This window comes from Cydia splendana, chromosome Z, assembly GCF_910591565.1.
Source record: "Cydia splendana chromosome Z, ilCydSple1.2, whole genome shotgun sequence".
Taxonomy (NCBI): domain Eukaryota; kingdom Metazoa; phylum Arthropoda; class Insecta; order Lepidoptera; family Tortricidae; genus Cydia; species Cydia splendana.
This window is the reverse complement of record NC_085987.1, coordinates 31,098,183-31,112,873: the sequence shown is the minus strand read 5'-3', so window position 1 is coordinate 31,112,873 and position 14,691 is coordinate 31,098,183. Positions and strand designations below refer to the sequence as shown.

Below are 14,691 nucleotides of genomic sequence, written 5' to 3'. Positions count from 1 at the left end.
GAAGGAAAAACATCGTGAGGAAACCGGACTAATCCCAATAAGGCCTAGTTTCCCCTCTGGGTTGGAAGGTCAGATGGCAGTCGCTTTCGTAAAAACTAGTGCCTACGTCAAATCATGGGATTAGTTGTCAAGCGGACCCCAGGCTCCCATGAGCCGTGGCAAAATGCCGGGATAACGCGAGGAAGAAGGAGAATGCGCTAATTTGGCCCGGTAGCAACGAAATCATACCGTATACCCAAAAGAAGGGGAGAGGGGAAATAGTCGGCTCCCCAGGTCTAATCTATGCTATATTTCTTCATTTTATTAGCAATAAGGGCAAGTTATATATCATTTTTGTATAATTTAGAGACGAGGAATTCATTTTTGAAATAATCGTTATACCTTTTCATACAAATAAACTGAATTTTGCACAAAAAATGAATATTATATGTATTTTTAGGACAATTTTGGCCTTTACAATCACAGTGTGGTGATTTATACTAAATAAAATATTGGACAATTTAGCTCATTTATTCCTCATTCTAAAAAGTATCACTTTATAATAGGCACTAATATATTTTTTGTGAATAATAATTTGTAGCGCGCGGCGGTAACGATTTCCATTTAAATTGAATTATGGCCAAAGTCAAACATTTTAAAATGTTAAAAAAAAACTGAATCTGTCATTTGAAAAGTATGAATACAATGTTTCAATATTTTACAGATAAATTACATAGGCCAAGCAATAAGAAGGTATAGAGGGAAATGCTAGGAACACAATTTTTGACTCCGTAACTTTGTTTGGACTAGTTAGGAGGTGAACATATCAAAAGTCCCCGGCCGTAGCCCCGGTGCTGGGGGTAGAGGGGGAAAAGAAGGTCTCATTTTTCGGTTTTTCACTTATATCTTGGAAACTTTGCGTCTTAGCGACATGACTACTAAGACAAACTAAAAGCTGATAATTCTTTTTACAAGTTTTATTAAGTCAAGTTTTTCGATATCTTAAATAGTTTTTGAGATATCCGCTCTTGAAAGTTTATTTTAGGGCTTTCAATTTTATCTTGATATCTACATTAGTGAAGCTGATAGGCCGTGTTTGGTATCATTTTCGTATAAATAGGGGGTGCTGGGTTTGGGGGGGGATGTCGCTAAGACGCAAAGTTTCCAAGATATCAGTGAAAAACCGAAAAATTAGACCTGCTTACCCCCCTCTACCCCCCAGCACCGGGGCTACAGCCGGGGACTTTTGATATGTTCACCTCCCAACTAGTCTAAACAAAGTTACGGAGCCAAAAATTGTGTTCCTAGCATTTCGATATAGGCTATGCACTATATCTAATGATATATAAGTTACTTCGGGACGCGACATGGCCCAGAACCCATACTATCCGGAATACGGTTCTTTACGATTTAGGAAGGATTTTGGATTAAGTAAGTGTCCACATAAAAATTTCCTAAATTAAATTAAATGCTTATATTTTTCAGGTGTTGTTGAAGTTAAAGTTCAAAGTGCGAAAAGGCCACAGAAGCAGAGGAAACGATTGATTGGGAAATTAATGAACCTGACACCAACGGGCCGAATGATATACGACGAATATAAAAAATCTAAACGTCAGGCAGATTTTTACCACAGGGCTAAGAGGGCCTTGAAATTCAACAAAGAGAAATCCTTTCAAGAATTGACAAAAGACATGAATCCGTATGCGAAAACTATTTTGAAAATGCAAATCAACCTTTGCAATAAAAATAAGAAAGGGCGTCGATTTTCATTGGAAGAAAAACTAATAGCACTGTCGATAATGAAACAAAGCCCTAAGTGCTATAGGTTCCTGCACAAAATTTTTATTCTGCCGTCGCGATCGACTCTAAATAAAATGGTTGCAGGACTTAAGATCGAGTCTGGGATTTGTCCTCAAGTATTTGAAGTAATAAGAAGAGAGGTATGTATCTACGTCATAAAATCTTAGGATCTACATTAAGTAATTGATAACTGAGTTAAACAATATCATGAAATCATAATTTTTAATAAAAAATACATTGCGAAGATTGTAAAAAAAAAAACTAAAGCAAAAAAGGCATATTAAATTTGAACTTTCGTATTTTGATCACATATTAAAACAGTTAAGACCTGGTCTTACGCGAATTTATTGTGTAACCTTAATTTACGACGTTTCGACACAGGTTTCAGTGGTCGTGGTCGCAGCTAACTGATGTCCTAGTAAAAAAAAATCGCGTTGGACCCGGTTTTAAATATATTTTAATAAAAGGAATATTGTTTTCATTTTGTTGAAAATTATAGAGTTTCATTGTAATAATTGTAATTTAAAAGGGACCTTGACCCGCGCTGTGAGTCATTCTTGGCTGTCCATCGAAATTGAACGCAGCAAGTGTGATAGGTACCTTTTCACTGGCGGTTTATTTAGTAGTTTCATATTGTGTTGAATTTTAGATTTATTAAGGGATCTTAGATATAATTTAGTTTTATATATATATATACATTTAGTTAAATGTTTTTAACGCTTATCTATGTATTTAAATTTCAGACCGAAAAATGGAGCTACAAAAAAAAACTGTGTTCAGTCATATTTGACGAAATGTCTTTAGAGGCTGGCTTGTCTTATGACAAAAACAAAGATAAAATTAATGGGTTAGTAGAGCTTGGCGAGAGAAAAAATGATTTCGCTGATCATGCCCTCGTGTTTATGTTGAGAGGAGCTGTCCACAAGTGGCAGCAGCCAATAGCCTTTTATTTTTGCCAAGGCGCTACTAAAGGCACAGAATTAAAAAGTATACTCGTGGATATTATCACAGCGGTTGTAGGATGCGGGTTAAAGCCGATATCCCTTATTTGCGACCAAGGGTCAGCTTTCCAAGCGGCTCTAAATTGCCTGAAGGCTGACACAGCGCGTGACCAATTACTGACAAATCAGGAACCAGGTTAGTAGTACTTATAGGTTTAATAACACTTTGAATTGATGTATGTTAAATAATTCTTCAAGGCTTAATTTTTTTTTACCATAGCGCGGGGCAGATCATTGCAAAGCCATCGTAAAACAGTTGTAACTCGAAAATAGAATAAGATATTTCAAAGGTGTGATATTTGAAGTGTTTTTTTAATTTTCTGTGTTTTTTTTAGATGGCACAGTAACAATAAACGAAGTCAAACTGATGGTTATATTCGACCCTCCTCATCTTATTAAAGGATTGAGAAATAATTTTTTGAATAAAGACATTTCCTTTGAAGGAAAATTATCCACATGGAGAGACATCGTGGATGTATACGAAACGGACTGCAATAATATGGAAACAAGAATGCTGCATAAGTTAAATGACCAGCATGTGATACCTGAAAAAATTAAAAAGATGAAGGTTGGTGCCGATTTTTACTAAGACTGCGCAGAGCGTCAAGTGACGCCCTCATTAGGGGGTTTGTGTTTTCTAATAAACCAATTAATTTCTGTATAAATAAGTATATATTAATAGTGTTGTCCTACTTATCCCACAATAATTAATCTGTGATATAGTTTTATATGTTACTTACTTTTGACTTCATCACTTGAACGGAAAAAAGTGGCCACCATTTGCCATTTAGATGATGTAGCAAAATAAAGCTATGAGACAATAATGATTATAATGAACAAAAGTTGGTGAAATCAATAGGGCTACAATTTTAATATATATACTTACACTTACTGGATTATAGACAAATGGATTGGTTTATTAGAAAACACAATAATGAGGGCGTCACTGACTCACTTGACAGTCGATACCCTCTCAATGTGTGAAATCTAGTATAACTAAAGATTTTCTTATACAATCAACTAGCATATGCTTTACCTATGTACTGTAGTAAATGGTTCCGTCCTTATAATCAGCCTATAGATGCATTGAGAATGTTATGACCAGTTGGAATATTTTAATGATTTTATATCCTAATACTCAAGTAATTTATACTACATTCACATTGCTGCATTTTATCCGCTAAAATATAGTTTGGTTATTGGTATTTTAATATATTAACGATATATTACATATTGAGTACTGAAATATATATTTCTTTTCAGGTCAAGAACTGTGTAAAAGTATTTAGTTACACACTGTCTTCGGCTCTATCTTACACAGCCAACTTCTGTAAGTAATTATTTTTTCTCCTTTTCACTAACATAAATAGTTAGGTACCCATTTGTAGAATGCAAGAGTAAAAATATAGTTATACTGGGTGTGGCCTGTAACATGAGCAAATAATTAAAACATAGACTCTACTCCTTAAACGGTGACACTTTTGTTCAACAACTTTTAAAAATTATGAAGTATTTTGACTCCCTATTTTTCATACAAAATAAATATTATCTTCAATGGACGCCATCGCCGCGCCATATCATTGTGATAGACGTTGCTTGTCACGCCTTAAACATAACAAAATTCGCAATACATTGCGTCTTAGAATAAACTTTAAAGTGTATTAGAAATCAAACCACAAGTTATTTTTTAAAGTCGCTGAACAAATGTTGGTCAGTATGAGGAGTACAGCCTACAGTTTAATTTTTTGCTCATATTACAGGCCACACCCGGTATATAGGTACATATCTAGATTAATATCCGGTAGACCGAGAAGACTCAGAACACGAATCCCTACTTATATTATATGCGAAAATATTTGTCTGTCTGTGCTGCAGGGAATGAAATGAAATTTATGAAGATAGAACAATAGGTATAGATAGTGAATACTATTGATGATAAAGTACCTACTTGAACTTCACAAATCTATTATGCATAAAATAAACAAATATGGTCATTTTCTTGTTTTTAGCTCACTATGCGGACGGCAGACCTGTGAGTGAAACATTAAGAAACACTGCTGAAACAGTTTTGTTCTTTGATAAATTGTTTGATAGCATCAACGGATCAGCAACCTATTCACAAAAGAAAGGAAAAGAGCTACGCTGTGCAGTGACAGAAAAATCTAAGCACCATGAATTTTGGCCGGAGAGCATCGAGAAACTGGAAAAAATTAAATATGTAGATTCCATGGGAAATCCGAAATCCGTGCCTTCCTTAAAAAACTTTATTGCCACGGTAAAAACATTCATGAAGCTGTGGCAGTTTTTTAAGAGCAAAAATATGACAATAATGCGCCCAAGGTTCTTCAATTCAGATCCAATTGAAAACTTCTTTGGCCAAGTCAGGGCCTATAATTATAGGAACAACGACCCCAACTGCCACAGTTTCAAGAACACCTTTAAATCATTATTGATTACTAGAATGATAAAGTTTCATGGTGACGCTTATAATTGTGAGGATGACTCGGCAGACCAAATAATTAATTTAAAATCATTATTTGAAGATAGTGAAACTGCTAGGGTCGAGCCGGGTCATCCCAAAGTAGGAGATGTAGAAGATACTGTAGAAGAGGCCCAACGGGAGCAACTAAATGTTCTCCATTCGCGAGCGTACACTGCTGGATGGGTGGTAACAAAAACAATGCAGAAATATAATAATCAATGTGACAGTTGCAGAAAAAGCCTTACTACTAAAGAAGGCGCAATCCACAAATGGATTCATCAAAGAGAGTATGATGCCGCCACGAAACGCCTTACTTACCCATCCAGAGGTGCTGTTCGGTGTTTCGGTACAATTATTAAAGAAACAAACGGATTCTTGGAACACCGAGCCCATGAATTAAATCTGACGGCCAAAATTATGGAAAAAATTTTGTTCAACAATCCATTTAGTTTCTTTAAATGTACCACACACCGTGAAATTTTGTCATATTTTATTTCCGTGACAGTAAAGTTCTCGATTACAAATTGGTGCAATAACATTAATAAAATATTAAAAGGAACGGATATTGTGCGGATAAAAAACCGCACTTTGCCTGCGATGCAGCAGAAAGCTTTTTTAAAATATAAGAAAAGACTGAGGAATAAATCGTTTAATAAATAAAATTGTGTTTTATTTAAATTATTGCGACAAGTGTAGTTCCCGGCATTTAAATTGAACACTGACTCAATTTTACTGTATAAGTCGGTGTTCAATTTAAATGCCGGGAACTATATCAATTATAAGTATTAATTTCCTAAGGAGGAGGGGCGGGGGGGGGGGGGGGGGGGGGGGGGGGGGGGGCTGGTCACGCAAGGTTGGCTGTATACGTTACGTCCTTTGCTACGCATCAATTCAAAATTTAAAAAAAAGAAACGTCATACATGACTAGGAGTACAGATAAAATATACTTGTCTAACGTACATAGTCTTTGTTCCCGAGTTGGCGGTCTGATCTCTTTGTAGTCTGTGGGGGGCTTAGGAACATTGTTGACAATCTGATTTGGCAGATTGCCCTCGTTTGAAATTTGCATTGCATCTAGTGTATTAACTGTCTTATCATTCAGTGGATTTGTGCTGTACCATATTATTTAATCTATGAATATTTTACGTGTGACTTTTCGATATATATAATGTAGTGTGTGTGTGGTAGCGTTTGTACAACTACATAGTGGTCGTCTTGTGTTATTTTTACTTTTATTTATTTATAATTTATTAAAAGTTTGTTTTACAGTAAAAATATATGTTACGTTGTAATTCTAGCTTTAAATCGTCAAGTGAAAGACTCAGAATGCTAAAAACTAGTGTGTAAATATTAATCCAACAGGTACTGTTAGAGTACCTCACCTGCGTAGTCCCTTTCTACTACAAAATAATCATTTGGTGCGTCTTAAGTTATTGCAATAGCGTTAACGGTAAGTTTTCCTTCCTTTTAATTATTTTATGTTCGTTTATTTATCATTCTCTGTACTTGCAGTTTTAAATAGTGCCAAACTGCACGAATTTTAGTGACTGAACTTAGAAATGCTAACGTGTTAAAAAAATGGGTAATTAAAATTTCTACTCATGTACGGTAATTATTATTCTGATTGAAATAAAATTAAACCAGTCTTCGAATTGTATGCTAAACGCTGCCATGCCGTGGTGGGATCGGATTAGACTTTGACACCAGCATGGCTAGTGTGCGTGCGTGGGCCATTTGCGAACGCGTATTTATATCCTGTTCCTTGCGAATGTGTTAAGTTTGTTCACAATTTACCTTGCTTCCAATTTTTTTTTTTTTTTTTAATTACGCCCTACTCTATTTGATTATATACCTATTATGAATTTTCTTTTAAGTAACAATTAGTTACACAGTTAAAATTTTGAAAGGTAAACAATATGTATGTTTGATGCAGGTAGTTCTACTTTTTCAATTATAATCTGTTCATATCCTACTCTTATCCGGAAAAAATAATTTTAGGAGAACTAAGAAGAAATTAACAGGTGGTACACATTTTAAATTATTAATTAAGCTAAAGAACAAATGTTGGTAGCCTAGCAATAAGGTGTATTCCTGGCAATTCGTTCTAACCCTGGATTGCACCAAAGGGCTTAATACAAATATCCTTGATATTTACCATTCTTACTTCAAGTGTAAGGTTCCATAACTGTATTATTAATTCATTTGTTCCCGCTCTATACATTAGGGTAACTGTGCCTATTGCACTAATTGAGCTTAAACAGGTTAGGAAGCAAAATAGAATTTAATTTGTTTTCACATAAAAACAAAACAAAAGCAACTCTGTTCAATTTATAATGAATATAAAATGATTTAACTTTAATTGGAGGCAATTTGTGTTGCTTAACCTCAAACTCGGGTAAATCCATTTGACCCGCAAATATCTACCCTATTACCTTTTCTTGATACCAAAATCGCATAATCTGACTGATGGATTTACCCGACTTTGAAGTTAAGTGACTCATTTGTACTAGTAATAGAGCTGTGGGATACTAGAAGTTATTTAGAATGAATAACTGTTTCTGCAACTATGAAGTCTTTCCTATAAGTACATTTGAGTATTACAATATTCATTACACATATGTATACTTATTGTTGCAAAATATTGTCTCCAAAATATTAATTTATAATGATTTGTTTTAGAGGCACCATGGCAGAAGCCCACTCAGCTGTTGCCTTCTCATTTGCCATCACCCACGATGGCTGGGATGTCAACTTTGACCGAGAAGTGCTTTATTTGGTCTGGGAGTCTGGTCTGCGCTCCTGGAAGAAACGTCTGGCGCGCTTCAAGGTAAGTTTTATGTTATTAATACAGTCACCAGTGATGGTAGTGATGCCATTATACATCGGAGCAGACAAGGTGCTCAACACATCTGAATGTACATTTTAACATCTTGATAATAGAGACTTTGTTCAGATATTAAAATCATACCAATACGTCGGAAAGGGACAAACAATTATTATCAGCTTGTCAACTTTAGTAGACGTTTATGAAGAAGGGGGTTTGTCTTTTGCCTGTTGTTACCTACTCTTAAGCTTGTATTTCGGTTATTGAATTTTTTTTTTACTTAATGGTGCAATAAAGGATATTTACTTACATTGTTCAGATATTTGTGCAAACCTTGGCTGCTCCGATTTATCTGATGGCAACTGTACATATACTTCTTATATTCTTTTTGGTTTACTATTGAACCAAGGAAGCGAACCAAACTTAATAAATTGGGGGAGTGTTATTTACTACACTCATGGACAAATTTAGAGGAATGCAGAAAATCTTTAATAACTAATTTTGAAATTGCTTTAGGTACTGTAATCCAGTAATTAAACCTTTTATTTGAGTATGTGTATGTTTGGTTTCCTAATGGTTTATCATTATATGTATTCATATTTTTTTTTATTTCAATATAACTTTTGTTTAGATTTTAATATTTGTGCTGCATGGTGAGGATCCTTTTCACTATGTCAGGCCTTATTTTTCATATGATTTATTTAATATTTTATTGCATAAAAAAATCTTTGTCTCCGTAAATATTTACTTACTGTTCACTTCAGGATATGTTCTTATCTGTTGATGTTATCAATATTGTTATCTACTAAATAAATGTGACAACACCAGACAATGTAAATAGGGAACTACCTATTTATCTTCCATGAATTTATCTGAAAACGGTAAGCATATATCTAACAACTGACGCTAACTGGTATACTATGTACAGTCAGACATGTAAAAGTTTTCTTGTGATCCGTTTCTTGCATAAATGTTTTATTTGTATAAGGACGGTATCAGTATATTAATACTAGCTTTTGCCCGCGACTTCGTCTGCGTGGAATAGTAACATCAGCTAAAGTATAGCGCCTGGATAAAACGTAACAGCAATCATTCAATTCGAGCATTGCTTACATCAATTATCAGGCAATTAATTAACTCTTTCAATTCTACCCCCCCTTCTTTCGCACTCTTTAGGGATGATTTCCGACATAAAAACTATCCTATGTCCTTTCCCGTGATTCAAACTATCTCTATGCCAAATTTAAAATAAATCCGTTCAGCGGTTTAAGCGTGAAGAGGTAACAGACATACAGACACACTTTCGCATTTATAATATTAGTATGGATATGGTGTATATTATAAACATAAGTCCATAAACTCTTAAAGTCACCTTTCGTTTTAAGTAAGTGACTGGTTTTATTGGTAAAGTATACTCATCCCGGTGATATAGCGAGTAAACCTACCAGCCTGCATGATATTTCATTCAATCAAGATTTCACGATGTTTTAAAAGTTATCTCCGACGATATGTGAAATCCTAAAGTCAATGCTATGATAATGTATCTCTTTATTACGAAACAAACAAAAACCGTTCGGAACAATGTGCGAATCAATTCCACAAGTCCACACTTGCGGGTCGCGGCTTCTCGCGGCTTGATTTTGGGTACAACTTATCGTCACTTGAGCGCACTATAACATTTTATGTTAAAGGTAGCTGTCGCTTCAGTCCGCTCCCATCTTTTATGTCAATTTAACAAAAAAAATTGTAGACCGTCTGGATAGATTAGTTTGCATCTGAATGATAATTTCATACAAATAATAACATGAAAGTGTAAAGAGTTTTAATTTCCGTATAGCCTTTGCTAACAAATAGACATTATGAACACCAACAACGATTTTTCTTCGACATAATTCTTCCATAAACATAAATATTCATAACGATATTGAAAAAATCCTAACAATAAGTAGGCAATTTAAAACACTATCAATATTAGAAACGGCTTGTTTCCGTATCCGATTCTGACTGACCTCACTAAACCTTTTAACACGAGTTCTAACTAGTCCATCCATAGCAATCAATAAAAGTACTATGATACCTACACGAGAAAAATAATAAGACTATTTATTATAAGCTAAGCTAATTTTGCTATATGTTTAAAACATCTAGCACTTCATTCAAACATTCGTCATTTATTTATTAAGTAAGTACCTAATGGGACGGGTTTAACGGATTAGGTATTGGCGACCGCAAGCCCCGCGGTATATGTATATAGGTACCTATAGTATAATAGCATGCTCGCTGATAAGGCTTATTTAAAATCGCATTGATTGATATGTTTAGGTACCGTTTAACCGAGGCGGTCGGTAAAAAAATATTATGGCCAGGAACGAAGGGCTTGGCTGCATGAAACTGACTTGCATTATTTTAAGTATGTAAAAATACAATATCTAAACTAGTTAAGAGTCTCAAAACTCTGTTACCTTCTACTAGAAGATTCTCGAGTAACTTCTTTACCAACCGCCTAAGATAAATCAAATAAGTGGCAGACCTATAGTAACTCGTCAATAACTGGCCACCAAGTGGCCACCCTAAACTAAAAATGAATTATATTCACCTATAAACAGAATGGCCATTAATTGACGATTTACCCTATATATTCATATTCTATGGGTGTCACTTGCCGACTTGCCTGTCAATAAACGAATTTATTTATAATTATTTAATATTTGCGTGTAAATTACAGATAACTTTATAGGATTTGGTCCCTCTTTTTAAGTAAATCATTACCCGGGTCAAGAGGAATAAATATGTATTCCCAACAGTAAGGCATTAGAGGTATTTAACGTTATCAGCAATATGAATGAATGTACCTAAGGTTTTACTTGATCATTTTACTATGTAAATATTCCACCTGTTATACATACAAGGGCATCAAACAGTTAATGTAATGTGCATTTCATTATAGTCTAACAAAAGTGCACCGACATTCTGGTAATTATAACTAGGCCCCGACAAAACAACTGCTACCTATGTACCTGATATTTGGAAATATCTTATACCTACTGGAATAGGTTAATTTTGTATGGCAGGTATGTTAATTTGCAATGTGTTGTATCTATTTTTATTACCTGACCACGGCAAAATCACAAGCTATGATTGGTGCAGTGTCAAACCCACTGAGCAGATTATGATGACCAGACATCGTTTTATAGCATTTTTGGTGCAGCGGGGTGATGTTAACGGAATTGGTATATGTAGATAATTCCAACTGAAATGGTAAATTAAGGTTAATATTAACGTAATTAACGCTAATTAATTATTAGGGTTGAAATTGTTTATAACAATTCCGTTAACACCACTCCGCTGCACCGAAAATGCTATAAAATGATGATGACCAAGGTGTCAATTGATTAGTTTTTGTGGTCCGGGTGGCACAGAAAACAGTTCAAAGAACTTTGAAAACGAATGGTTCTGTTCGTACAGGAAAAAAATTAATCGGGGGTCGGGTTGTTTTTAAACTACGTATTAAAATAATTATTCCGGTGAAATAACTTTACGAAGCAGGACTGTTGATGTTTGATGAATACTTAGTGACATTAATTTAAGTTTATGAAGTTTACGTTTCCTAAACTTGGCTATCGTTTTAACAGAACAGCGTCCTGAATGGAGTATACCCCGGACATTTGCAATCACTGTATGTGCTGTGGACCCTGCTCGCAGCTGCGCATTTTGGAGGCTTCCATATACCCTTTGGCTTAGTACAAAAAGCACTAACCGTGTTACCTGGGTAAGTTTTTTCATCACATATCTGTTTTGATGAATCTTAGGATGGTATTTTAAAAAGCTAAGCGCTAGTGATAGATGGCTGATGAACCCTAGTAATTACCTCCAGAGACGGATTACTTCCTTCTTAAGAAAAAGTCTATACGACATGTTTTCTTTCCTGTCAAGAGTCTCAAGTATGAAGTTAATGTCGGACCAAAAAAAGTCTGCAGTGGATTTGATAGCCCACGCAGTTCAAGTGTAATTTCTACGTCATAATTTCATAGAAGTTTGACGTTTAAAATAACACTTGCGCTGCGTGGGCTATCAAATCCGCTGCAGACTATTCTTGGTCTGACTCTAATTGATTCCACTAATACTTACCTACTGAAAGAGAATTAATGATTGTTTAATTTAAAGTTACGTTTATTATGTACTCGTGGCTTGCTGTTTTTTCAACAGGCCCATTAGTATAACCCCTTAATCATAATACTTTACAAGCCTCAATTAATTTATTTACGATTTATCTCTTTATTAAAAATAATACATAATTATGTCAATATACAGATTAAGGGTCAGTTGCACCATACCGCCTGTCTCCATCAAAGCGTTCGCTAAATATTATTGTAAGCAAAATTTCATAGTTCATTGCTGAGTGATGTTGATCAGTCCGCTAAATGTGGTTGGTGCAACTGGTCCCAAAACAAACGATTAATGCCTAATTTGGGCTTGTAACGCGTTTAAAAATAACGCTATTTCAGTCGGCCAATATAAGCAAGTTTCTTGTGGCCACCGTTAATAATCAGTTTGTTTTGTAGCTCCTCGACGATGTGGCAAGTAATCGCTTGTTTACTGGCCGCCCTCACTATGTGGCTTTCCGTTATATTTCTCATGAGATATATGCTAAAGGTGCTGCTTATGTACAAGGTATTTTATTTTTAATATATCATAAATGTATAAATATGTAGTTAATGACGTTTGTAATGTCAATACCCGTTATATTTTTGTAGGGTTGGATGTACGAGTCGCGCGTACCCGGGTCGAAGATATCACTGAAAACAAAGTTATGGGCTAGCGTCGTCAAAGTGTTGTCAGGCTGGAACAAGCCCCGGCTATACAGTTTCCAGGGCTCGCTGCCGAGACTGCCCCTGCCCAGCGTGAAGGACACCATGAGGAGGGTACGAACTGCCCGTCTTTGTACGTTAATTGGCACCGTTTGGATGAAGGTCAATTTGCCGATGTTCCGAGTTCTTGTTATGATCGTGGTTCCGTTTCCGCGTAGTCAATAAATGAGCATAACTAGAGGTCGCGGCCGCGGCTCCCCTTGCGCAACGCTTCCTCAACCTCGTGGCCCCTCAATAATTTGACTGTCAGATTACTTATTTACCGTTCCTTCTTTGCAGTACTTGATCAGCGTGCGGCCCTTGTTAGACGATGAAAATTATCGCCGGGTGGAAAGATTAGCGAAAGAGTTTGAAGAGACAATCGCTGTCAAACTACAGAGATATCTCGTGCTGAAATCATGGTAATTTCCCTTTTTTCATATCTAATATCGATTTTATAATGTAAAAGTGTATTGAAGATTTTGAATGTTAGTAGAGTAGTAGTACATGGCTGGAACGATACCTTTTATTTATAACCAACATTTGTCTTTTATAATGGTACGTCTATAAAAAGTAAAGGACATATACATATATGTTGAAAGAGTTGTTGTTGTGAATGACGTAGGTACGTGTACTTAAAATATGGAATTAGAGCAATACGATTAACTAATTAAAACTAACATTAAGAACAGTAACTACGTATTCCCCGCCTTGAAAAGGCGCTCCGGAAGATCATGATCAATCAAGATGAATTACATCCGTGGCTGTTATAGGTGGTCATCCAACTACGTGTCGGATTGGTGGGAGGAGTACGTTTACCTGAGGGGAAGGTCGCCTCTCATGGTAAACTCCAACTTCTACGGAACCGACGCCATTCTGCTGAAGCCCACGACCAACCAAGCGGCGCGCGCCGGGGTGGTCATATACCTCTGTCTTCAATTCCGAAGGCTTATTGATAGACAGGAACTAGAACCAGTACGTGTCATTTGAAATAAGTTTGTAATATTGACTAAGTAGTTAAAAAAATCATAATTGATGATGTTAAAAAAATATTGATCAACGCCTGCGGAAATTTGAGTGTCTAAGCGCCACTTGCACCATTCCTCTAACCCGAGGTTAGCCGGTTAAAGCTGTAGTAACCATGGTTACCAGTACAATTTGACACTGGGTTAACGGTTTAAACGCTAAACCCCGGGTTAGTGGAATGGTGCAAGTGGGCCTAAGGGTGGTATTCCACCTGTCCAATTTCTTGGTCCAATGTGTATTGCGTCTCACATTTTGCTTAATGAGAGAGTGAGACGCAATGGCATTGGGCAAAGAAATTGGACAGGTGGAATATCACCCTGATGAACATAAAACGAAACCAGCTGTTCATATCTTAAATCGGTGGTTCGACCGCTTGAAAGCCATTACAGGGGTATTAAATATAAGCACACGCTGTGCGTTGCGTACGTAGGATGTAGAGTAGCAGTGTTGTAGAGTTTCGGCCATTAAAGTAAACAAAAGTGCGGTTGTTAACAGATAATGCTACAAGGCATGGTGCCCCTGTGCTCGGCGCAGTACGAGCGGCTGTTCAACACGGTGCGCGTGCCCGGCGTGGAGAGCGATAAGATCGTGCACTACCAGGACTGCAGCCACATCACCGTCTACCACAAGGGCCGCTACTTCAAGGTTATCATCTACTACAGGGGACGCCTGCTCAAGCCGGCGGAGATACAAGTGTGAGTACATTATCACCGCTACAACGACTATACTGAC

At 36.2% G+C, this 14,691-nt stretch overlaps 2 protein-coding genes across 2 annotated transcripts in view; both read left to right on the top strand.

Moving 5' to 3' along the window:
* The first annotated feature begins 1,287 nt into the window (after positions 1-1,287).
* On the top strand, positions 1,288-5,990 carry LOC134804659 (uncharacterized). The gene is made up of 5 exons (XM_063777772.1): positions 1,288-1,919; positions 2,523-2,916; positions 3,116-3,348; positions 4,044-4,110; positions 4,790-5,990. Exons 1-5 carry the CDS (start codon positions 1,536-1,538, stop codon positions 5,920-5,922), a joined length of 2,211 nt encoding a protein of 736 aa, XP_063633842.1. The 5' UTR covers positions 1,288-1,535; the 3' UTR covers positions 5,923-5,990.
* Positions 5,991-6,429: 439 nt separating this feature from the next.
* Positions 6,430-14,691, top strand: part of LOC134804759 (carnitine O-palmitoyltransferase 1, liver isoform) — a 37,638-nt gene continuing 29,376 nt past the window's right edge. The window contains exons 1-8 of the mRNA XM_063777977.1: positions 6,430-6,712; positions 7,942-8,089; positions 11,719-11,855; positions 12,649-12,757; positions 12,841-13,008; positions 13,234-13,355; positions 13,707-13,908; positions 14,455-14,654. Coding sequence (XP_063634047.1) covers positions 7,949-8,089; positions 11,719-11,855; positions 12,649-12,757; positions 12,841-13,008; positions 13,234-13,355; positions 13,707-13,908; positions 14,455-14,654 — 1,079 coding nt within the window. The 5' untranslated portion in view covers positions 6,430-6,712; positions 7,942-7,948. The remainder of the gene's footprint in view (positions 6,713-7,941; positions 8,090-11,718; positions 11,856-12,648; positions 12,758-12,840; positions 13,009-13,233; positions 13,356-13,706; positions 13,909-14,454; positions 14,655-14,691) is intronic.